The sequence below is a fragment of the Elephas maximus genome, chromosome 5, assembly GCF_024166365.1.
Source record: "Elephas maximus indicus isolate mEleMax1 chromosome 5, mEleMax1 primary haplotype, whole genome shotgun sequence".
Lineage (NCBI taxonomy): Eukaryota > Metazoa > Chordata > Mammalia > Proboscidea > Elephantidae > Elephas > Elephas maximus.
In genome coordinates, this window is record NC_064823.1 from 60,082,782 (window position 1) to 60,107,636 (window position 24,855).

At 37.4% G+C, this 24,855-nt stretch overlaps 1 protein-coding gene across 5 annotated transcripts in view; it reads right to left on the minus strand.

The window, feature by feature from the left end:
• PDLIM5 (PDZ and LIM domain 5) overlaps window positions 1-24,250 on the minus strand; it is a 1,027,106-nt gene extending 1,002,856 nt beyond the window's left edge. For all 5 annotated transcript variants that reach the window (XR_007517627.1, XM_049885678.1, XM_049885680.1 and 2 more), the window contains exons 1-2: window positions 24,154-24,250; window positions 20,468-20,605 (exon numbers count right to left, since the gene is read on the minus strand). Coding sequence is in view for 4 of the 5 variants with exons in the window: in XM_049885678.1 (XP_049741635.1) it covers window positions 20,468-20,563 (96 nt within the window). In the remaining variant the exon portion in view is untranslated. The remainder of the gene's footprint in view (window positions 1-20,467; window positions 20,606-24,153) is intronic.
• Between the last annotated feature and the right edge of the window lie 605 nt (window positions 24,251-24,855).

Consider the following 24,855-nt stretch of genomic DNA (forward strand, 5'->3'; position numbering starts at 1 on the left):
TGAAAACAAGATTATTGTAAATTACTATTTACAAAAGAGAGAGGAAGAAAGAGAGACTGAACCTTATTAAAATATAATAACTTTTCAGACTGTATTTTTAAGTAGGAGAAGAGATTTGGGTTACCTATAACACAAAATGACACTCTTATTCACCCAAGTTAAAAAATTCAATATACTGGAATTTTAAATGGCATCCAAGCAGAAATAATGTATTACAAAACTACAAAGGGGATAATTCCACATGGTCTGGAATGAAACACCACATTGGCTTTCCCATGTGTATGATATCTATATTTGTCCACCATCCAATGTGGAGAGAATCAGCCTTCAAAGTGTTAAACAGTTATTAAATTGTCAAGTATACCCAAACTTCATACTCATGAGATGTAGGCATGTTTTCACTTAGGATATTTAGTTCAAGATTAAGGGTTACCTAACAGTTATTTATCTGGGTGTAATATACATTAAATATATACGTTGTGTGTGTGTGTGTTTGTTTATGAGAAGGCAGAATTGAACTGCCTTAAAGCCATCAAACTGGGAGGTTTTGTTTGCCAATTGTGATAAAAAAGTTACACTGTCTTTAAATACAGAGGCTATTTCCTGTAAACTTGTTCAATTAAAAAAATTATGTTATGGTAACTACACCAGTCTTTGAGGTTAAATTTTAATTCCCTCAATTTCAAGTAAAATTCAGTAATAATTTTCTGCCTACTCATTCTTGTCTAAGTGCTCTTAAAATTTCTTTTGCAGCTTCAAGAAAAAAAAAATTTTATGTATATTTGTGTATCTGTAATATATGTAATATCTAAAAGACATAACAAGGGTTTTAAAGCTCATCAATTTGTATTGTCCTGAATGTATTATTTATGTGATGAATTTAAAAAAACAGAATCCCGCAGTTTAAAATGTGTTTTTTTTCACCTACTCATTTTTATCTTAAATATTCTTCTTTTTAAAAAATCACTTCAAGTTTTAAAAGGATGGACCTTAATGCAAATAAAAATCATCATTTCTGGGGAAGGGCAAATCTGACCATGAAACTCAAGTCTCCTGCCTTTGCAAAGACCTGAATTATTAAAAACCAAACAAACACAAAACCTCATTTAAACAGGCAGCTAAATAAACTTCCAAACTTTGTTGAAGCAAATACTTCCTTCACCAAATCAATGAAAAACAATTATTTGTTGTCAATTCTAGAGAAGCACATCATGTGTGTTATGTTTGAAGCATTACCATTAAAATGAATTTAAAAAGTAACTCTCCATTAGAATAAATCCCTCCTCTATATAGCAATCTCCTTTGATGAAACAATTTCTGTTTATAAGGTTTCATACCTCTCCTCAGGCAAAAGAGAAAGGGAGCCGTTTCACTGATTATGAAACTTTTAATTGAGATAACTTAGACAATTGTCTAGAGATAATAAAACCGAAGTCTTAAAGGAATTAAGGTTTAATGACGATAATAAACATACTTTGGAAAAACTGCCCTGCCCCAGGAAAATGTTCAGTTACTTTTATTTGAAATTTCAACAGAAGCGCAATCTAGTGACTATAGCAGAAGCCAAGACAATTGAACTGTGGTTACTAGTTTACCAGGTAGGTTAGATGACTTCAAAAAGACATTCAGACCAAGGGTAAATAAAGTGTTTTAATGATCCATTGTAACAAGTCCAAATCTTCCCAGGAAACACCTTCTACAAGTTAAACTTAAAACGCACTTTCAAAGACAATCCTAATCAAAATTCCAACAGCTTTCTTTGCAGAAATGGAAACGCCAATCCTCAAATTTATATGGAACAACACACCAAAACAAACAAACAAAAAAAAAAACCCATTGCCGACGAACTGATTTTGACTCACAGCAACCCTACAGGACAGAGCAGAACTGCCCTCATAGTTTCCAAGGAGTGCCTGGTGGATTTGAACTGCCGACCTTTTGGTTAACAGCTGTAGCCCATAACCACTACGCCACCAGGGTTTCCATGGAACTACAGGGGGCCCCAAACAGCCAAAGCAACCTTGAAAAAAAAGAATAATGTAGGAAAGCTACATTAATCAAAACAGTCTGCTACTGACATTATGACAGACATCAGACCAATGAAACAGAATTGAGAATCCAGAAATAAACCCATACATCTATTGTCAGCTGGTTTTCAGAACAGGTGCTAAGTCCATCCAATGGGGGAAAACACCTGATTTCCACATGAAAAGACTAAAGCTGGACCCATACCTCATGTCATATGTGAAAAGTAACTCAAAATGGATCAAGAACTTAAATGGTAAGAACTAAAATCATAAAACTCTTAGAAGAAAACATAGGTAAAATGTTTCAGGACCTAGTTTTTAACAATGGATTTTTAGATATGACATCAAAACTATGAGCAACAAAAGACAAAATAGAAAAATGGGATTTCATCAAAATTAAACACTTTTGTGCATCAAAGGACTTTATCAACAAAGTGAAGAGAAAGCCTACAGATTGGGGAAAAAAATTGGGGGAACCACATATATTTGATAGGGAGCCCTGGTGGCGCAGTGGTTAAGAGTTATGGTTGCTAATCAAAAATTGGCAGTTTGAATCCATCAGCCGCTCCTTAGAAACCCTATGGGCAGTTCTGCTCTGTCCTATAGGGTCGCTGTAAGTCGAAATCAACTCAATGGCAACGGGTTTGATTTTTGCTTTTGGTATATATTTGATAAGGGTTTAATATCCAGGACATACAAAGAATTTCTACAACTTAACAACAAAAAGACAAACAACCCAATCAAAAAATGAGCAAAGGACTAGAAGAGACATTTGGCCAAAGAAGAAATACAAATGGCCAATGAGCACATGAAAAGATGCTAAACATCAACAGTATTTGTTGTTAGGGGTCACTGAGTCAGTTCCAACTCACAGCAACCCTAAAGGACACAACAGAATTGCCCCATTGGGTTTCCAAGGAATGGCTGGTGGACTTGAACTGCCGACCTCCTAGTTAGCAGCCAAGCTCTTAACCACTATGCCACCAGGGCTCCAACAACTATTAGGGATATGTAAATCAAAACCACAATGAGCTATCACTTCACCAAGACGGCAATGATTTAAAAAACGGAAAACAAGAGATGATGGTAAACGTGGAGAAACTGGAACTCTCATCCATTGCTGGTGGGATCGTAAAATGGTACAATGTGGAAAATGGTTTGGCTCTTTCTCAAAAAGTTAAATACAGAAATACCATATGATCCAGCAATCCCAATCTTAAGTATATACAGGCAGTTCTCAGATTACAAACGAGATCCATTTCTTAGCGTGTCTTTAAGAATTTGTAGGTCTAAATGGGCACACCAGCCCAGGAGCAAGGATGTAAAGGCAGGAGGGGACAGGAAAGCCGGTAATGGGGAAACCAGAGTCAAGAAGGGGAGAGTGCTGACACATCATGGGCTTGGCAACCAATGTCACAAAACAACATGTGTATTAATTGTTTAATGAGAAACTAATTTGCTCTGTAAACATTCATCTAAAAAGAAATTTGTAGGTAAATCGGAACAGGTGCACATGGTTCTTATTTAGCCTTACTTTAGTGCAAGAAAAGGCTCAAAGCTTTTTCAATGATTTCAAAGCTGCACGTGGAGCAAGTGAAGGTGATTGTGATGAGAAATTTGTTGAGTAGGGGTTAGTTCAATTGTTTCAAAGTGAGGGCAAATTTACATATCATTTAAGGGCAAGTATGAGTTGCCCATAAGTCAGAGATTCATAACCTGGGAACTGCCTGTATCCAAAGAAGCCTTAGTGGCACAGTGGTTAAAGCATTCAAGTGCTAACCAAAAGGTCAAAACCACTAGCAGCTCCACAGGAGAAAGACGTGGCACTCTGCTTCTGTAGAGATTTACAGACTTGGAAACCTATGAGGTTGCTATGAGTCAGAATCGACTCAACAACAGTGGGCTGGTTGGTTGGCCTGTACCAAAAAGAATTTAAACTAGGACTGCTAATAGATACTTGTACACCAATATACACAACAGCCGAAAGGTAGAAACAACCTAAACATCCACTAGCAGATGAATGAATAAGCAAAATGTGGTACACATATACAATGGAATATCATGCAGCCATAAAGACAAATGACATCCTGATCCATGCTACAACACGGATGAACCCTGAAAACATTATGCTGAATGAAATCAGTCAGTCACAAAAAACACAAATACCGCATGATCGCATTTACATGAAATATCTAGAATGGGCAAATGTATAGAGGCCAAAGTGTATTGATGGATATCAGGAGTGCGAGGGAGGGTGAAAAAGGAAGTCACTGCTTAGGGGGCACTGAGCTTCTGTTAAGTGCAAGGGGAAAATTTAGAAATGGACAGTGGTGATGGCTGCATAACATGATAAACATAATTAATGTCACTTATTTGCACATGTAACCCTGGTAGCATAGTGGTTAAGTGCTACAGCTGCTAACCAAAAGGTCAGCAGTTCGAATCCACCAGGTGCTCCTTGGAAACTATGGGGCAGTTCTACTCTGTTCTATAGGGTTGCTATGAGTCGGAATCAACTCGACAGCAATGCGTTTGGTTTTTGGTTTTAATTGCACATGTAAAAAATGTTGAAATGGCAAAAAAAAAAAAAGCCCGCCTCTTCAAATCTTATTTAACAGTGCTCTAAACAGACTAAGGCATTTTACATATGCCTCTAATATTCTGCAGATTACTTTAGCAAGTACCCAACAGGTAGCAAAATTTCTAAGCCTTTACTTTTCAAGCTAAAAAAGATAAAGCCAAAATCTTAGAGTAGTAACAAAAATAATTTTACTTTACCTCACTTTATAAAGTGAGTGTTATTCTAAGAATGAAGGCAATGAAATTAACTAAGTAGTCACCCTTCCATAAAAGTTATTATCACTGAATTATATATTTAATCTCTCCTCTCATAACCTATTACCTTTCTTACATATAAACAAACAGTACCAAATATACAAATGCCAATATTTACAACCTTTAAATGTCAAATACTATTAAAAATTAGTATCAGTAATCAATGAAACAACACTGCAAATCAGTTCTTTTCAAACTTCAAGAAAATATTTACTGTGTTCCAAAAACGAACCAAGAAACTCTCACTATGTAAAAATATCTTAATCTAAGGTCAAAATGCTACTGTGCAATCAACTAACCATACTATGAGGTTTTAATGATTAATCTTGGGAAATAACTCAGCTTAATTCTCTACAATCCTCTCCTACCACTCCCCCCCGCCCCCATTCTGTCTACTCTCTCTCGTTCAGCTCTCTCTGTTCCGTGAGCACGCCAACCAAACACTCATCTCAGGGTCTTTACCCTTTGCCCCACTTTATCCATATCTCTGCTCATACGTCACTTATCTGTGAGGCCTTATTTGCTCACCTTATATAAATTAGTAACCCCTCTTCAACTGCCACTCCCTTTTGCTATGACTCCTTTTGTTTTGCCCCATATCATTCCATCAATCAACTATTTTTACTTGCTTATTGTCTCTTCTTTACCCCCCAAAATATAGGTCTGAGGCAGCACAGACTTTGCTTTATTCACTGCTGCATCCCTAGTGCCTAACAGTGTCTGGTACGTAACAGATGTTCAGTAAATATTTGGGAATGAGTAAATGAATCAAAGAACGAGCAGAAATAATTTATACTTACTTGTATACCTGAAGTTCAGAGTCATTCAATTTTATATTTTGTAAAATTCAGAGAGTCTATAAATTGCATGACCACATAAATTTTGTCTATAGATGGCTAAATTTGGTCAGGCAGCTATCCCAGGTCCAGCCGGCTGTGGCTGAAGAAGGAGGATAGCATGGTAAGAAGCACAGAGACCTACAAGCAAAAGCTGTTGATGTTGCAAAAAACTCCTGAAAAGAAAGTGCAAATGGTGGACACATCGTTTAGCCTGCCCAGTCTACATTCTGATTATATATTCCCTCTTACAATCAAATTTATCCTTCACTGGAGAAGAAAAATTGTCCCTAGAGCAACTGCCTCTCTCAATGAAGAGTTTATCATGCCACTTTAAAAGATAAAAAAAACAAAACCATAGTAAACCACAGTCACTGAGGAAAGAATGTCTAAACTGGAAGTACTACTGGGGCCAACCCTCCTCTCAAATCTCTCCCATGACAGACGGAAGAAGGAAATGGCCCACTTACTCAACAAATATTTACTATGCACCTACTATAAAGAAGATACTTCCTGAACTAATTCAATTCAAACTGCAAGGTGTATGCATATGTACATGTATGTGTGTACTGAGAAGGGTGCTTCTAAAAGAACCCTATATAAAGACACACAAAAAAGCAAAGCAGAATTGAATTTAGATGATGATGTTACCTAAGATCTAGAAATATGATTTCAATAGTAGCTTTAAAACTGTCTCAACTAGATATTATTAGTATTCATTACTGTAAGGTAGTCTTTATCATTGTTACTAACCTAAGATTCGTTGTATGTTATGCACTGTTCCAAGAACTTTATATGTGTCAAACTATTTAATTCTCTCAACAATCCTATTGTGTAAATACTGTTTTACCCCCATTTGACAGCTGAAGAATCTGGGGTTCAGAGTTAGGTAATCTGCCCAAAAATATACAGCTGGTAAACTGTAGAGCCAGGATTTACACACAGGTATTCTACACAGGTATAATAACTACATCAAACAGCATGTAGAGCATAGTGCACTAATATAAATTCCTAAATGGTACACTGGGAGAAAATACAAGCCCTGAAGATGGGCAAAAAAAAAATCAATATAAAATATACACAGATGTTTAACCATTTGTTGTTATATAATCACAGGTGCCTGGTTTTATCCTTTTAAGGCTAGAAATTACTGTTAGATTACTTTAAATCTTAATTTAAAATCAGTGAGAAAACTATGTAAAATAGTATTTTCATACATTGTTGTTTTTACGTGCCCTCAGGTTGGTTCTGACTCATAGCAACCCTATAGGACAGAGTACAACTGCCCATAGGTTTCCAAGGAACTGCTGGTGGATTTGAACCGCTGACCTTTTGGTTAACAGCCAAGCTCTTAACCACCGTGCCAACAGGGTTAGTGTATTATTTTATCAAAAAGAAAATTTATGTAATACGGATAACTCCCAAGTAGGCTGTAAAGCATTATTTTGCAAACATACTGCAAAATGTATAAGACAACTCACCCTTTCCCTGAATTTATAAAAAGCTGACCTTCAATATAAAGTATGAAGTAAGACACTGTGATTTACTACTGCAGACCTACACGTATAAGATATTAATGATACTTCTATCCATTAACAATGTCTTAGACACAAAAAGTCTGAATTTATTGAAGTGTCAACTGTCAGCCTTCTCTTATTAGACGCTAACCCTAATCAAATGACCTCTCTGATAGGCTCAGAAATAAAAAAAAAATATTAAATCTTGTAAACTCCCTCTACTTGAAATAAAAAAAAGGTCGCAAAACACAATTCTTGGCACTGGGTATATGTAACCAATCAATACGCTAAAACATACTTTTTAAAAATAGACACATTTAAAATCTTTTTTCAGTTCAACTGATCTCACATAGAATAAACATCCTAACACTCACTTTTCCTTTGAGGCTGACTCTAACAAATGAGTTACCAGCACAATTTGTAAACAACTCCAGAATGTGTATGCAACATTTCTTTATTAAAGTAGAAAAGGTCATAACATCACAAGGAAATAAAAACAGAAGCCATCTGGAAAACATGCTGCTTCTTACAGTGAAAATATAAAATTCAAATGAACATAATTTTTTTTAAAAATGTCATCAGTGTACAAGTAACAATGCAAAACAATAATTATGTGTTATAAATTCTTGAAACAAACATATATAAATAAGTGTTTTATTTACAAGTAGTCACCTTGGAAGGCTATATTCTTATTCCTTTGCTCAAAAAATTTTTGGAATTCTTCCCCTGGAATTTCCATCAACACCAATTTACAAAACACAATAAACAGCCTGTAGATGTGACCATAACAATAGTAATGAAACCCACTTTCTCTAGCTTAGCTCTAATCCATAGGAGCCAGAATCCCTCTCAAATCCCCTGGGGGTTGTCCCACCATGGCCTAATGTTCTCTTTCTCACTACCATTTACCGCCTTATCTTTCATTGTGGCACTAGACACACCTACCGGCCCTCATTTCACTCAGTTCTCCTCCTTCCTCTCTGTACTCCTGCACACTGGCCTCCTTTCTACTCTCTGAACACACCGAACTCTCTCCTGTTTCAAGGCCTTTGTACTTGTTTTCTCTATGCCTAGAATGCTGTTCCCCTAGTTCATCCCATGACTGCTTTCGTAATCTTAAATCAATGTCGCCAATTCAATCAGGAGGTCCTTCCTTGGCCATTCAATCTAAAGTAAAACTCTTACCCTGAGACACTCATCCTCTTCCCCCAATCACTATTACATCACCTAATTAAATTACACTGCTTATTTATTTACTTGTGAATTATCAAATCCCTTACAAGAATATAAGGATTACAACCCTAAGGACTTTGTTTTGCTTACTTCTGTATGTTCAGCGTCTAGAACAGTACTGAGCACATAGCAGGTGTTCAATAAAAATAATGAATAAATGACTCCATCCACGGATGTAGATAAAGTAAATTCTTTTAGCCACTGCTACTTCTGTGTCACCCCCATGGCCTTTACAGATTCCAGTCTAGAAGTTCCTGCTAGCCTAACAGAGGCTGTACGGTCAACACACACATCACTGTGGTCTTTTCCTCTCCTAAAGCTGATTACATGTATGTCCTCTCCTGTGTCCCAGCTCCTTCTTACAGCCCATATTATATTCTATGTGCACTTATGTCAGAAATGGGAGAGACGCCCTCTTTGCCCAAGATCTAGTACATAGTAACAGATCAATAAATACATGATGATTAACACCTTCTCTCACAACTCTGGCACGAGTCCTTCAGAAGGGCAGAGCCAAAAGATGGCACAAGAGGACATATACCCTGCTGTACCAAGAATTTATCCACCTCTCCTAAAAATAATAAAAATAATGATAAGTTTTTTAAGGACTAAGCTTGAATATACCTCATTTATCTCTCTCCTGAATTCCTTCCCATGAAGCTCCTTAATCTTTTATGCAAATAGCACACACACACAAACAGGTGCCCGTCTTATACTCTCCCAACCTCCATATATGCCCAAACAAGCCTGAGTTTGCAGGCATAATGAGTGTAAGATAGGTTTTGCTTTGTTTCTCTTTTTAAACAAAAGAGATACATACTATAAATCTCAAACAGTATAGAAGTATAGAGAAAAAAAGTGTGAGCTCCATCAAGCCCATTGCCCATTGCTTCTAACCTGGCAAAAATTAGTTTACTTCTGTTAATAGTTATACTTACAGATTGGTCTTAACATATCTGAGTGCTAGGCTCAGTTCTGAGAGTCATACATTAATTTAAAAACTAAATTACTTTCAATGCCAAACACTCAGGCTGGTAAAGAGAGGCAAACTGTCATGAGAGGGATATTTGAAGAAATAGTTTCCTACAGAATATCCACACGACTCAAAGGGAAATATAACTCATACATGTATTTGAAAGGCTGTAATGTGAGAGAGGCTTACCCTTTGTTGTGCATGACACTAAAGGACAGAAGTAGAACCATTGGGTCAAATATAGAGAGAGCAAATTCTGGCTGACACATAGAAGACTGTACCTGGAGGCAGGGTGGTATCACACAATATAACCTCTGGGACGTTTCCTAGAAACTGAAACCCTGATTCAGTTTAAAAATAAAGAAAACCAAAACGTTTCATCAATTAATTCATCATGGACATTAACAAGAACAGAAAAGAAACCTGATAGCAATTACAATCCAGTTTGCCCATTTATCCTCTGTTATCATTATAATGATCAATCAATATTTATTGAACATGTATTGGGAATTCCAAATAAGACCCACAGTGTAGGTTTACTTTCTGCTACAGGTTCATGATTTAACAACAGAAATGACCTATTTAGGAATCCCTGGGTGGTGCACGCAGTTAAGCACCCGACTACAACGAAAAGGTTGGTGGTGTAAACCCCATCAGAGGCTCCTCAAAAAAGGGCCTGATGATCTGCTTCTGAAAGGTCACAGCCTTGGAAACCTTATGGACACAGTTCTACTCTGCAACACACAGGATCACCATGAGTTGAAATCAATTGGATGGCAAATGGAAAACTGGAAAATTCCTCTATTTATGTTTACTTAAAATATATTATTGTGAAATCTAATGTGGACACCAAAAAGGTGACCTGGTCTCTGGTCCATGGCCTTAAAAAGATCATACGGTAATTTAGTTCTTTTCAACTTAAAGGTTATCATTTTACGTTAGTCATGAGGTTTAAAACAAAATCTAGTATAACCAAGAATTCCTCCAGAAGTCTTTGGTAAATTTAATATTCACATATGATACCAACTTCAAAGTCCTCCAAATCTTTTATTTGTCACAAAAGTACTTACAGTATCACCAACAGAACTAAGTCTGTTGTCATATATTACTAAAACTACCATTTTTTCTGAAAAGGGCTTGATCAATGGTAACTGAACTCTGAAAAGTGGAAAAAGACTGGTGGTTGGGGAAAAGCAAGTATGTCATATTATTTAGTCAATGAAAGTTCAAATTCTAAGTAATTTAGCCTTAAATTTTTTTTGCTGAAATGATCTAAGTATCGAAATCTGCAAAATAAAAATATTTTTTTAAAAAAGGCAAATGTACAATACAGAACACAACTGGCTCAAGAAACAGAAAAAGCATGTTAAAAATAGTAGATTCTACAGATTCCCTATACATTCGTGATTCAAAGTGTGGGGCAAGGCCTTAGAATCGACATTTTTAAAAGCTCACTGATGATTCCGACGGTCCGTTTGAAAATCAGTGATTTTTTTCTTTTCCTGAATAATCTCAGTTACTCTGATATTTAAAAGTCTTTCAATAGCATTTATTCTCTCTTTAAGAAATGCACACACATACACTTGGCTGTCCCTAGTGAAGGCTGTCATCTATTCTCAGGAAACAGAGTATAATGATTAAAAGCATTGTCACTACTCAGCTGAACTGATTTCAAATTCTGACCCTAACCAATTACTAGCTGGGCAACTTTGGACATGTTACTTAATTTCTCGGTCCCCAGGCTCTTCATGTATAAATCAGAGATTTAGAATTGTACTTCCTCATAGAGGAGTTGTGAGGATTAAACAATTGAAATGTGCAAGGCATCTAGAACAGAGCCTAGCCAATAATGAGGATTCAATAAATATTGGCATATTTTTATTATTATTATTTTACTTAATACAGACTTTCAGAAGAACGGAAAATCAACTGACCTAAAGTGGTCAAACACTTCAGGAAGCACCTGCTACATGAGTTATGTCTTGAAGGATGGGTGAGGCTTTAGGGATGGTTCAGTAAAAGTAGCGTGCGGAAAAAAAGAATAAAGAGACTGAGGCTTCAGGTTCAAAATGGGCATTAGTGGACCATACACTGAATTGTATAATGTGGGTCGATTTATATGCAAGCTTTGAATACCAGACATAGTTGTTAAGCAACAACTCAACAGATAAAGGAAAGCCCTTACACTTCTTGAACAGGGCAGAAATTTATTAACGGTAGTATTTCAGAATATCTGGCTGGGCAAGGTGCCAGCCGGAGGATGAGGAACCAGCCTAAGAGGGGATAAGCCATGGCAATATTTGGAAACACCCTTGTCTGCTAAAACATCAAAGTATTTACTCTGAGAACTGGATGTCAACTAACTAGAATTGTCCAGAATGGGAGAGGAACATATAAATGAAACAAAAATATCTAGTATGAAAAGATCAAAAGAACCACTTGTAAAATATTTGGAAGTTAGAAGAATAGAGATACTTCAAAAGAATGGCCAAAATCATGAAAATTACACATGTAAAACTGCTTGTGTTTACATATAAACTTCTTTCTCTGGAACATGTCTTGGGGTCCTAGACTTTTTTTTCCTAAAGAAGATCTGTACTCCAGTATCTTGTCTCAACAAGAAAATTACTTTCAGAACCCAACCACAATCTCCTCTGGCTGGCATTATGCAACTTTACTAAATGGTTTAATTTCCATCATCTCTAAAAGTTAATATGGTAGAGCAGATAACTACCTCAGGAATGATTTGAAAAATATTGGGTTCGTAACTGAATCCTAAAAGCTGAGGTATCACAACACTTAAAGCCCTGACTGATTCAACTGTAAATGACAATCAGCCATTAACGTCATTAAACTAGGAAGCACTTCCTGTTCTGGTAAATCAAAATTTACCCAGAAAAATTATCATGAAGTAAGGTAGGCACAGTTAAATCAATTTCCAGACACCAGAAAGAAGTGTCTAACAATTCACAGAATTCAAAGACTCATATTAATGGTGTAAATCCTTATCTAGTTCCCAAGTCTTACCACATTTAAAACTTTACAGTGATACACTAAAGGGATAGTCCTCCTTCCTTCAACTTTAACTACATAAAACACAAACATCCCTGGCATGCTCACTCTTTTTTGCCACCACAGTTACCAACAAATACATTCTGCTATTTAAACCTGGGTATAATGAAGAAGGAAACCCTGGTGGTGTAGTGGTTAGGAGCTACAGCTGCTAACCAAATGGTCAGCAGTTCAAATCCGCCAGGCGCTCCTTGGAAACTCTATGGGGCAGCTCTACTCTGTCCTGTAGGGTTGCTATGAGTCAGAATCGATAGCACTGGGTTTGTTTGTTTGTTTGTTTTTATAATGAAGAAGTATATTATGCCGAAACATGAGCATGCCTTCACAATGCTATGGAACTCTATAAATCTGTGACATCAGTTAAACCCCACTGGCTAAAAAATGTCAGTAATGACAATGAGGTAAGACTCCTAAGGGTGAACTTCATCATGTCCCAGGACCATATCAAACACCTCATCATCATCAGCCTCTTTGTCACATCAGATAACGGTAACTAGAGAAGAAAGAGATTTGAAACTACGCAATACATCAGGCTACTGGAGAAAATGCAAAGGTAATAACTTTGATTCATTAAATGTGATATGCTTAATTTTTCAGAAACTCTATAAGGCACTATGCAGAAAACTGTTTCATAAAAAAAAGGCTTTTTTTTCATAAAAACATCTTTTACCATGTAATTGGAAGTAAAATAATTTAACAAAAGAGGGAACGTGTTCAGAAGTAGGAAACAAATGATAGAGATAACTATTAACCAAAGCTCTATATGAAAAAATTTAAAAATAGTGTCCCCAAGAAATTAATGTCATCACTTAAGTACACTTTCATCTCATATATTCTCATGCAAAATGGAAAACAATGAACCACTTAGAATGTAGAGAATCTTAGGCAGACTACATGTGATGAAGCCCCATAAAAAGGAGAAAGTTGGAAACTAGCCCATCTGATTGGAAAAAATCAAAGTCTATTGAAACATGTGCTAACACAGGTACAGACAGACAGGCATTCTCTTATTGTGGGTAGGAGTATCTCTATAATTTGGCAATATAATAAAAATTACAAATACACACAATCCTTTTGACACAGCAAATCCATTTCTAGGAATTTACCCTACAAATACACGTATGTGCAAAACGTGCACTGCAGCCCTGTCAGTAAGAGCAAAAGACTAGTTGCTATGATTCAGAAGTGCCTCGACGGCAACTGGGTGTTTTTTTTAAGATTAGAAATGACCTAATTATGTCAATATCTATCCATTATGATAAATCCAAACTGTGGAATACAAAGTAGCTGCAAATGAAAAGAACTGATGTTAAGTGAAAAAAGAAAATGCCAAAAAGTAAGTCTATGTACCTATATACATATATATACACACACACACATATATACATATATGTATATCTCCTTGGAAACCCTGGTGGCATAGTAGTTTAAGTGCTATGGCTGCTAACCAAAAGGTCTGCAGTTCAAATTCACCAGGCGCTCCTTGGAAACTCTACAGGGCAGTTCTACTCTGTCCTATAGGGTCGCTATGAGTTGGAATCGACTCGACGGCAGTGGGTTTTTTATATATATCTCCATATAGATTATCTCTGGAAGTATCCACAAGGAACTGCTAACACTGGTTGCTTCCTTGAAGAGGTAATGAATGGCAGGGCAATAGGAGACTCTTCCCCTGTATACCCTATTATGTCTTTTGAATTTCCAACCATATGAATCTTACCTAAAAAAAAGGAAAAATAAAAAAAAATAAAAAACTTTAAAAGGGCAGAGGAGTGAAGAGTTTAAGCCGGAAGATTTCTTAAGTACCAAACTTGACTCAATAAATAGCTCTTCCTATTACAGACTTTTGAAAATTGCCTCTTTCTTTTCTCCTTCCATCTAACTTTTTCATCTCCTCCTGTTAATGTTCCCAGTTCATTTTACTCTCCTCCATTTAGGCCTAACAGGGACATTGGCTCCAACTGCTTAATCCTGCCAGGAATACTAAATACCAATAAGGTTGATGACCTTTGTTTCAGTAATCATCACACAAAATGGGTGACAACAACAACTGTTAAAGAAATCTGAGTATTTACTGAAGGGTAGGTCACTCCACTAATGCATGCAACAACAAGGAAAAATAAATAAGGTGAGCAAGATGGGGGAAGTGGGGAAACAAGCATAACATTTGAGAAATTCAGCTTTATCAAGTATTACAAAAAATTCTTCCAAACCTAACTTTAAACCCTAATCAATTCTTGTCTCCCTCATCCATTCATAAATATTTTATTAAATACTCTTAATACAAGCCAAGTATTGATGCTAGAAAAGAGATTTTCCCTCTGTTAATTTAAAAAAAAAAAAAAACCTGTGTTCCCCATAGGGCTACACGGTGGCTCTACACTTAGAATACCTAAAGAATTAGTGGTCAGTTTGGCCAATGCTCACTAATTGCTTGAATTAGTGTTTTTTTCTTTTCACTCCCATTATTATATCATTTATTTGCAAATGCATGCATATATTAGTATTTCACATGCTTGTATCTCACTGTCATGTTTTATATTACATACTCAATACTTCTGTATTTTAAAAATTGAAAAAAAGGCCTAGAGTCTCACCTATAAAAGCTGAAAAATAATCATCCCTTATAAGACACCAAAGTAACAACCTTTTTCTCATCTAGAGCAATGTTTGCTTCTAGATTAACTAAATAGAGTTAGATTTCTCCTGTGTGCTGTTTTAACTGGAGGAAAAGCACATGACTGACTGGTCCTATGGTATACCTGAAACTGGTAAGAACTACTGCAAACAGGATGTTATAAAGACAATTGATTAACTGTAAATTCACATGCAGCCTGACCAACAACCATCATAAAGACAAGTTCTTTGTCTGCAAATTATCAAAAATAACTGAAAATAAACCCACAGACCTCAATATGCTCAGTTAAGTAGGTATTATATCTAAATCATGGGTATTTCATGTGTAAAATCTTTACTTAGATCTAAAGTGCTATTTTTACTGCACCCAAATCCTACAGTATTGTTTCTTCTGTCAGACACGAAAGTTCTGCATACCAGTAAAATTCTTCTTAACAAATAACTTCCCAAATATACCCAACATTTAATAAACTCTAAATAAGCATGCCCCTTTTTTCTAAAACTATTCATTTGTAGTAAAATATGCTGATAAGATTTTCATTTCTTTACAGACCAGAGAAATATATTTAGAATTGTCTTAAGTTTCTTGACCCTTGTGACCACAAATGATAACAAACCGCCACACAGGAAAAGATAGGTCTCTGAGCCCCACACAAAAGGTAATTAATATTTTAAAAGCAGAGCATGAACGTACATGTGAAATATACATTATGTAGTCACACAAAGTAAATTATTAACTTGCTAGCTTGGCAAAATGACAGGGTAGTTGAGAGGGAATGCAAAAGAAAATACTCAACAGCTTAACTTTAACAATGGGCCCATTTATTCAAGGTAGGATGGTTCTCCCATTTCAGTTTGAGGGCACTGAAAGTCTCTTTCTGTCCTCCTCCAGGAGAGAAACTCTGCAGCTGGCCTGCCTGGAGAATCACTCAACTGTACTCACAACTTTACTCAGAGTCAAGCAAAGCAATAGCAAGAAGAGTCTTAGTCTTCGCTATGTACTAAAAACCAACACAGAGAAATGCTAACTTTGAGGTGTTCAATTTCATCCTTCAAGGACCAATTTAATTAATTCCTCCTATAGGAACCCAACTCCCACAAACACCAAAGACTTATGTCCAATGAAACTAGAAAACACTTCTCTGTATCTTTGGCATTTCATCAAATATTGCCTTGACAGGTCTTTTGATGTTGTCTAGTACTGTCCTTATTTCTTTTCTTCCCAACCTTTGCACTCCCCAATATTTTGTATCTTCTTCAATGGCTTCTGGGAAGTATTTCTATAACTGCTGAATGAATGAATGCACGGCAAAGTGTTACACAGTTTTTTCTCTGTTCTGTGTTATACTCCAAACAGAGCTCCATACTACGGAAAATCATAAATCTCTTCTGCTTTTCAAATCTAATTGAAATTTTGTCTGAGCTTGTTTGACAACTTATCCTCTCTTAACTCCTGAGCATCAAAGTCACTATTATTTGGGTATTAAAACTGTGACCTCATTCTTATCTGCTAAGGACTTCTTAAAAATGTGTTTACAGAGAATTAGGAGGTCTTCTTCAAGAAATCCAAATACTTAAAGTTAAGAAAAAATCTCTTAGATCAAAGATCAGAAAATAACACACAGCAAAATATTTCAATCTTAGGATGTTGTTCTTAAAGGTATTACTCACAAATATGTAATTCTTCTTAGAATTCCATCATGACGAGTATCAATTTGACAAAGTATGGTCTTGAATTACACAATAAGCCTACTTCTTCTCAAAAAATATGCTGGCAAAAACCAAAACACCCAAACTGCTACAATGAAACCTATCCCCACATTCCACAGCTTCAGGGCAATTCCATAAATATAGGGTCGTAAAAAAGCAGCCTACAAACTCTGTAGCCAGCAACTCTAAGGATAGGAAATTGGAGACAATGATATGTGATCACGCAGTAACAGCAATCTGAAGATCTTTCAAAGTCTGTAAAAACTGCCAAAATTCATTCAATATAGATACCCAAATTTGAGCAAAATGTTAACATTTTATAGCTTGTATGCTTTAAGATACAAGTCATACTCAGCATATTCAAATGTTCCTGCAACAAAATGTCAAGAAAAAAGAATTTCCAAGTCCTGGCCAAAATGGCTTATTTATTTCAAAATACATCTGATACCACAGAGTTCTAACGTAAAGGAATGTAAACAGCTCTTTGGAGTTCAATATAATAATACTTGCCCACAGGAAAAATTTTCATACTTTTGAACTCTAAACATAAAAATATAAGTTCCTAGCAAAGCAAAAACTTTCCATTTTCTTTTCTTTTTCAATTTCGACAGACTAAGTAAAAAAATATAACTGCTATGTTCCCTTACAACTATGGGGTACTTAACATTTCAGGTCTCTAAGTAATTTTTTTTCATATCAGCTTTATATTATTATTGTAAAAGATAAAATTTGAAGAAATACTATGTGCCAAACTTTGCTAAGTACTTCATAGGCATTATTAAAATAAGAGAATCATTAAAGTACATGTAATAAACCATGCTTCAGATTTTAACTGTTTGATACTATTAATTGAAGAATCATTAAAGTACATGTAATAAACCATGCTTCAGATTTTAACTGTTTGATACTATTAATTGAAGAATCTAATAACCTCTGAAAAGTACCCAATAATTCTACATAATGAAGCCAGTGTAAGCATAACCACAGAACTAATTAACATGAGAATATCTAAGTTAAAAACTTACATGAGTAATCTTTACTACAACAACACAAATCAGTTACTAGGCACAAATCTTTATTAGGCAACGTTACCAAGCATGTTTAAACTGAGCTACACAAGGGGTTAAAAATAACTACAATGAAAGGCCAAAGGCCTAGCAGCACAGTTGAGCCAACATTCCCTTCTCTTCTCCCCTCCCCTTCCCATCCTCTCTAGTCCAGTATGAATTGCATGCCCCACTGCACAAGGCCCAAAAAGGTCACAGTAGATGGCTGAGACTTTTGTAAGAGAACAGAAATAACTCAGCAGCTTTGTTACCGTAGTCTCTTTTAATCAGTATGTTCAAAATCCTTTAATTAGCACTCTGTCTACACAAGGAAGGCATTTCTTCTGTGCCAGGGGAGGGCAAATATGTATGTACACAGTGTTCTGTTGTATCAGCATCACAACATGGTGCTAGCTCCTCAAATTGTCTGCCAGGGAGTTGAAGCATATAAAATTCTGGTAAAGGCAAGATACTACAAAATTTACCCATTTCATTTGCATTTTATCACCAAACAACAAAGTGACAGTTAAGTGTGTTTCATTTAGGTGTCGATTTGTTTCTGGAAGTTTTCAAACAAAAATGAAAGTATTCACACTAAACAGTAACTTTCTTTAGTCAATTATAATAAGGTAGTTTATTTAAATAAGGTAGTTTAGTTAAAACAATATAAAATAATATTAACAAAACATAAAAAACAGACAATATTCAAATACTGTTTTGTCCCTTTTCCTAGTAGATCTTCAGTAGGACAAAAAAATAACTGCCTCCCTCAAACAGGAATAAATCACAAGAAATATTTTCATATGGATGCTGTATATTTAAAATTTCATCCAACTATGAAAAGTCTTAAAACTTGCAGGCTGGATCACAGACAGATCTCCTCACAAAATCTGATTAACTGGAATCAAGACAGAAATTGGTGATAAATTAAAGATAACCATTTAAAAAACCCACAGCCAAGAAAAGAGGAAAACATCAGTACAAAATGGGATCTGCATTTTAAAAGGAATATATAGGTGCTACAAACTTATTGGAAACCCTGGTGGCATAGTGGTTAAGTGCTAAGGGTGCTAACCAAAGGGTTGGCAGTTCAAATCCGCCAGGCGCTCCTTGGAAACTCTACAGGGCAGCTCTACTGTCCTATAGGGTCGCTATGAGTCGGAATCAACTGGACGGCACTGGGTTTGGTTTTTGGTTTTACAAAATTATTTTTAATCTTTCAAAGTCAAGTTGAATACATACACTGTAAGAAGCCATAACACATATATCACATCATTAAACAAAACAATGACCCTCTAAATATCTGATTAGGAAAACAATGTACCAAATCTAAGATAAAGTGAATTATTAGGCAGGTGACATAGCATAACTGGTTGAAAGCCAGCTCTTCCATCTAGCCATGAGAGCTCTCTACACAGTTCTGTATAATGGGAATAATACCACTATTAGTTGTCAGAATTAAATGACATGATGCATTTAAAGCACTTGGCAAAAATAGAGAAGTTTGTTGATGAGGCTTTGGGGTGAACAGATATTTTCATCCATTGAACAAAATTGGTACAACCTATAAAATGACATATTTACATATTTTCACATGTGTATACACACACTCACACACACATACAGTATTCACTGTAGCATTGCTTGTAATAGCAACACTGAAAACATTATAAATGCCCTTCAACAGGGGATTGGTTAAATAAACGCTACATCTGTACAGTACTATACAACTGTTTAAAAAAAAAAAAAACTATATATATTAAAATGGAAAATTCTCCAAGGTAAATTGTTGAAGAAACCAAAGTATAAAACAATGTGTATAATATGCTACCATTTGAGCAGGAAAAAAATAGATATTCATATTTATTTGAATATACAGTTAGAAGATCTCTGGAATGTTATACAACTAATGGCAATAATTACCTACTAGGGATGCGAATGTGAAACGGTGCCTGACATATAGCCAAGCCTTAACAAATGGAAGCTATAATTAACCCCTTCAACAGTATCATCATCATGAAAACTTATCCCTAAAATATATACAAAGAATACAGTCAAATGAAATCCATAAGGAGGTAAATAGCCAAATCTTAATTGTTCATGCTATTTTTTATCTAGCTAGAGATCCAAGCCCTTCATTTCCTCTGCAAAGGTAAGTAACTTTTTACCACTTTTCAGTTCACTATCGCTGCCATCAGAAAGTGAGCTCAGGAAACAACAGCAAAAATAACTATTTTATTCAATATTGATCAACAGCTTTTGATAAGCAATTTTTGGAGCTGCAAGGGACTGTGAAAATCCTATAGTGCAATCTTCTAACATGAAGAAACTAAGGTCCAGAGAATTCTCCAAATTAGTGACAGTTCAAAGATTTGGAACCTGACCCCTAAATAAATGTTCCTCCATTTCATTACTGATAAGACGGGGAGAAACTAAAAATAAGCTAAATTGAAACTGCTAACATTTCTCCTCCTGACATGAAGTCCCACAGACAGACAGACGGTGAATCTGGTAACTCAGTCCTGAGGTTTCCAGGACCACTGAATGAACATCTGTAACGGAATCTGTAAAGTATGCTTACACTGGAGATAGTCAGAGGCATGTTGAAATCCTTGCCACCTTGCAGCCGGAAACCCCAAGGAGCTGGGCCAACCAAGGACACACTGTAGTTGCTCATGGTTCTAACGGCTCAAAGTCCAGTCCCAGAAGATAAAAGAAACTGAAAGAAAATTAGATGGTTAACAAAAGTGTTTATTTGAAACCCTATTACATATTTAAATGTATTTAATATAAAACCAGAGCCCAAATAGTACAGCAGTTAAAGCGCTCAGCTGCTAACCAATAGGTGGGTGGTTCGAACCCACCAGCCACTCCGTAGGAGAAAGATGTGGCAGTCTGCTTCCATAAAGATTGAAGCCCCGGTGGCGCAGTAGTTGAGAGTTTGGCTGCTAACCAAAAGGTTAGCAGTTCAAAACCACCAGCCGCTCCTTGGAAACCCTATCGGGCAGTTCAACTCTGTGCTATCAGGTTGCTATGAGTCAGAATCAACTCCTTGGAAAGTCCATGGGGCAGTCCTACTCTGTCCTACAGGGTCACTACGAGTCAAAATCGACTCGCCAGCAGTGGGTTTGGTTAATATAACACCACCTAAATTATGTTCTGTGCTGCTTTTTGAGGAGAAACTATAGAAGATACAAGTCAATATTAAATTCTCAGCCTAAGAATATGAGCTAATACACAACTTCTACACTAATGTCAATTTCTACACTGTAAAAATTCCATGTTGGACTATTATTTCTCTATCCAATTTTGTATGTCCTTGCACGCGGACTTAAAGAACTTTATAACACTCCTTTATGTATATGTATATAGGAAAGAACAAGATTTTATTCCATGTTTAATTCAAAATGATGTTGCTCTTCTCTCCACCTCATGCCTTCATGCATTCAGTTAGCAAAAGTACTTCAATTTCGCTTACTTAAGTTCTAAGTTACTCTAACATAAGAAAGGGACTGCAAATCAATATACTCCCATTCCAAATACTGAGGTCTTTAAAATAAAATTTTTTTTAATGCACAAAACTATTCTCTTCAGTCATTAACTACAATTTGTATTTGCTCCCATAGGAATACGATATTTTCCACACTTGTATACTTTCTCTTTGCATAGTCAATGATAGGGAATACTCTAGCACAGTACTATTTTAGTTAGAATTTACTGCTTTTACTTTATACACACACCTCCTTAAAGTAACCATCTACTACATGATGAATAAGAAACATGATAGGAGTGCAAAGCTAATCTTAATGTAGTCAACTGAATGGAGTTTTAGAAAAGAATAAATGTTTCAGGGTTTTGTTATTTTTTTCTCCCTGTGTTTTGGTGTGCTTACAATGACTCTCATGGTAGTACTTTTATAAAACAAAATAATTACAGCACAAAAAAATATAACTCGAAGATTGGTATTGGTTGTTATGTGGCTTTATGTGGGTGGGGAGCTTGGGAGGAACGGGGATTTATTTTTTTCAGTAGAATACTAAGGAATATAATAGTTCCTTCTTTGAAAAATATTAAAAATATAATAGAATATGCATAATTTTAAAAACTTTTTTTAAAGGCTGTTTAAAATGTTCTTCTGGGATAATCTGAGTTGTTTAACCAAATGATCACTTTATATTAGCTCTCTTAAAGTGTTTCGCATTTGTTTAACCCATTCAAAATTTCTATGCCACCACACCAAATTCATAGTGACAGATGCAGATATTCGAGCCACTGAGTACATTAAAAGCAAACAGATTCCTTCTTCTCATAAAAGGAACATGAGGCGAAACTTTCAAATAAGTCTGATTCTTACAAAAAAATCAGATCAGTGGCAATCTGTACAGCATCTACCTAGGAATTAAATGTGCCTTTCCACTGACACAGTAGTACACTGTATTACTCTGCAATAATGTTACTCCACTACTGAAAAGATGCAGGGCACTAGAAAGACCTAAAGGCTAAGCCAGAAGTCAAACAACTACGATACATGAAAAAGAGGAGTAGGAAGGTACTAAAGAGCCACACAATTAATTTGTTTTCCTGCTGTAATGAAGAGATTTTCATAGATCTAGGAGAGAAAAACTGTTTTGATATCAGCACACAATTTAAATCAGAAGCATGTAAAGCCAACTGGTATTTCACAGGCAGCCAGACGTCTTCTTTAATCCTTAACTTGGGACAGGAAGAATGTAAAAGTTGGGTTCAGCTTCCCCTGGCCCCATTGTTCCTACAAGAACATGTATTTCATTTCTGTATCAACCCTTGTACATGCAAGTTCCCTTTACTTTGGGCTCCCTTCCTGATTTCTCTATTTGCTACTAAAATTTCTAGCACTGGCCGGTCACAGGCACAGTACAGAATCAGTGTTTTCCTTTCTTTAGTTTTCTCCTTCTGCTAGCTTCATTCAGAATTCATTTGCCTTCAAATATTCAGATCCCTAAGCAATGACAATATTATTACTGGCCTTTTCCAAGTCTCCTTGAAAATCATCTGGTTATTAGTGCCCAAACCATTCTGAAAATACCCAACAGGCAAGAAATAGTGAGCAGCTTACTCTGCTTTCAAAAGCATGGAAAATATTGGAATTTTTGTGTTTTCTTTTAGGGAAAATCTAAACAATGTCTTTGCTTTATTATTACGGAAGAAAACTTGGTATTTCCTACACTTCTATCCCAGCTTCTTTGGTAGGTGGGAGGGGGAGGAGTGGAGAACTCGTGATGAGTTGAATAAGAAGAGCCTGAAACTAAAAAAAAAGTAGCTTGAGATTCTTTTTCCCCAGATTAGAGAGATGATGGAGGTAGAGCAGAAGAACCAAAGCCACAGGCACAGGATGAAGGCGCCCGACGAAACAGTTTCCCAGCAGAAGGTTCACGCCTAGCCCTGTTTGCCAAATAAGGCTCCGGAGCAGGCTGTTTCCGTGGCAGGCGGGTTCAGACGTCCTCACGGTCAGGAAGGCGGACCTGGGATCGGATCTGGCGATCACACCCTAGACCTGCCCTGCCCAGCGCAGCTACGAATTTTCTTTCCAAGCTCTGCCCTGTCCACACGCCCTTCCTTTTTCCAGTTATTGTCAATCTTACCAAAGGCACGAAAACCCCTACATGCACGCAAGTATTAATAAATCCAGAGCTCATGACAGTCATTTTTGTTTTAATGATCTTTATTTCTGGACGCACGAAAGCTTTTCCGAAACAGGTTACACAACTGTAAACATCTGGGGAGGAAATACTTGCTTCTCAGTGTACTGAGAGCAAACAAATAAAAACATCACACTTTTCCCGTTGGGTCCCGCTTCCTCCTCAAGCCCCTAGGAGATTAGAGCAAGACGTCGGTGTACAAGAGCGCCAAGGTCGGTTCCTGGCGACGCCGGGCAGCCGGCCCGACGGTGGCGCGGGGGTGTTCCGGAGCCCTTCCGCGCCCGCCCTCCGCTTCTCGGACAGCGGACCGGCGCCTCGCTCCCGCCCCCGGGCTCTGCCACGCTCGCCCCGGCCGGCACGGGCTCAAGGAATTCCCGCGCTCCGCTCCCGGGGCGCTCCTCTCCCCACCTCAGCCGCCTCCTACCTCACCCGCTCCGCGCCGAGAAAACACCTGAGAAACCGCCCCCCGTGCGACGCGCACCCCTCCTTCTTCTCCGCTGGCTTCCCTCCTAGCGCTCTGCGCTCAGCCACCACTTCTATCCCTCCTCCCCGCGGATCGGAGAGCGCGTCCCCGGCAGCAGCCACTCACCTCGGCTCCGGCTCGGCGCTGCCTCTGCCTCAGACAAGCGCTGACAAGTGTCTCGCGGTGCGTGCGCCGTCCCCCTCGCCGGCCTGCGGGAACTTCCGCCTCCTGGATCTCCCCGAACCCGCCTCCGGGCTGGGCCCCGCCCCCTCGGCGCCTGGCCCCGCCCCCGGGCCCGGCAGAGCAGCGCCGGGGCGGAGGAGGCTGCCGGAGACACCGGCTCGCTGGCTTGCTCGGGCGGCTGAAACCTTATCCCAGAACAATCGCTTTACCGAGTTTCGGTGGGAGTAGTCTTAGGGGATTTCGGACAATACTTGTTAAAGGTCTAACCCTTCGCATTTTATTGCGTACTAGGTGCGTTTCTCTCTCCAGAAACCTCAAATTGGCAAGCAGTTGCTCTAGCTAAAAATAGAAGGGGCTTTGGGTAAATCCCTGTCTATGCAAGTTCTGCGGATACTGCCTGTTTGTTTTTTGAGAGCGCTTTATGTACTCTGTACACCCAGGTGGCGTAGTGGTTAAGTGCTACAGCTGCTAACCCAGAGTTTGGCAGTTTGAATCCACTAGGTGCTCCTTGGAAACTCCATGGGGCAGTTCTACTCTGTCTTATAGGGTCGCTATGAATCCGAATGGACTGGAGGGCAGTGGGCTTTTTTGTCTTTGGTTTTATGTGCTATAAGAAGTGCAGAGCATGAAGTATGTTTGCTAGAA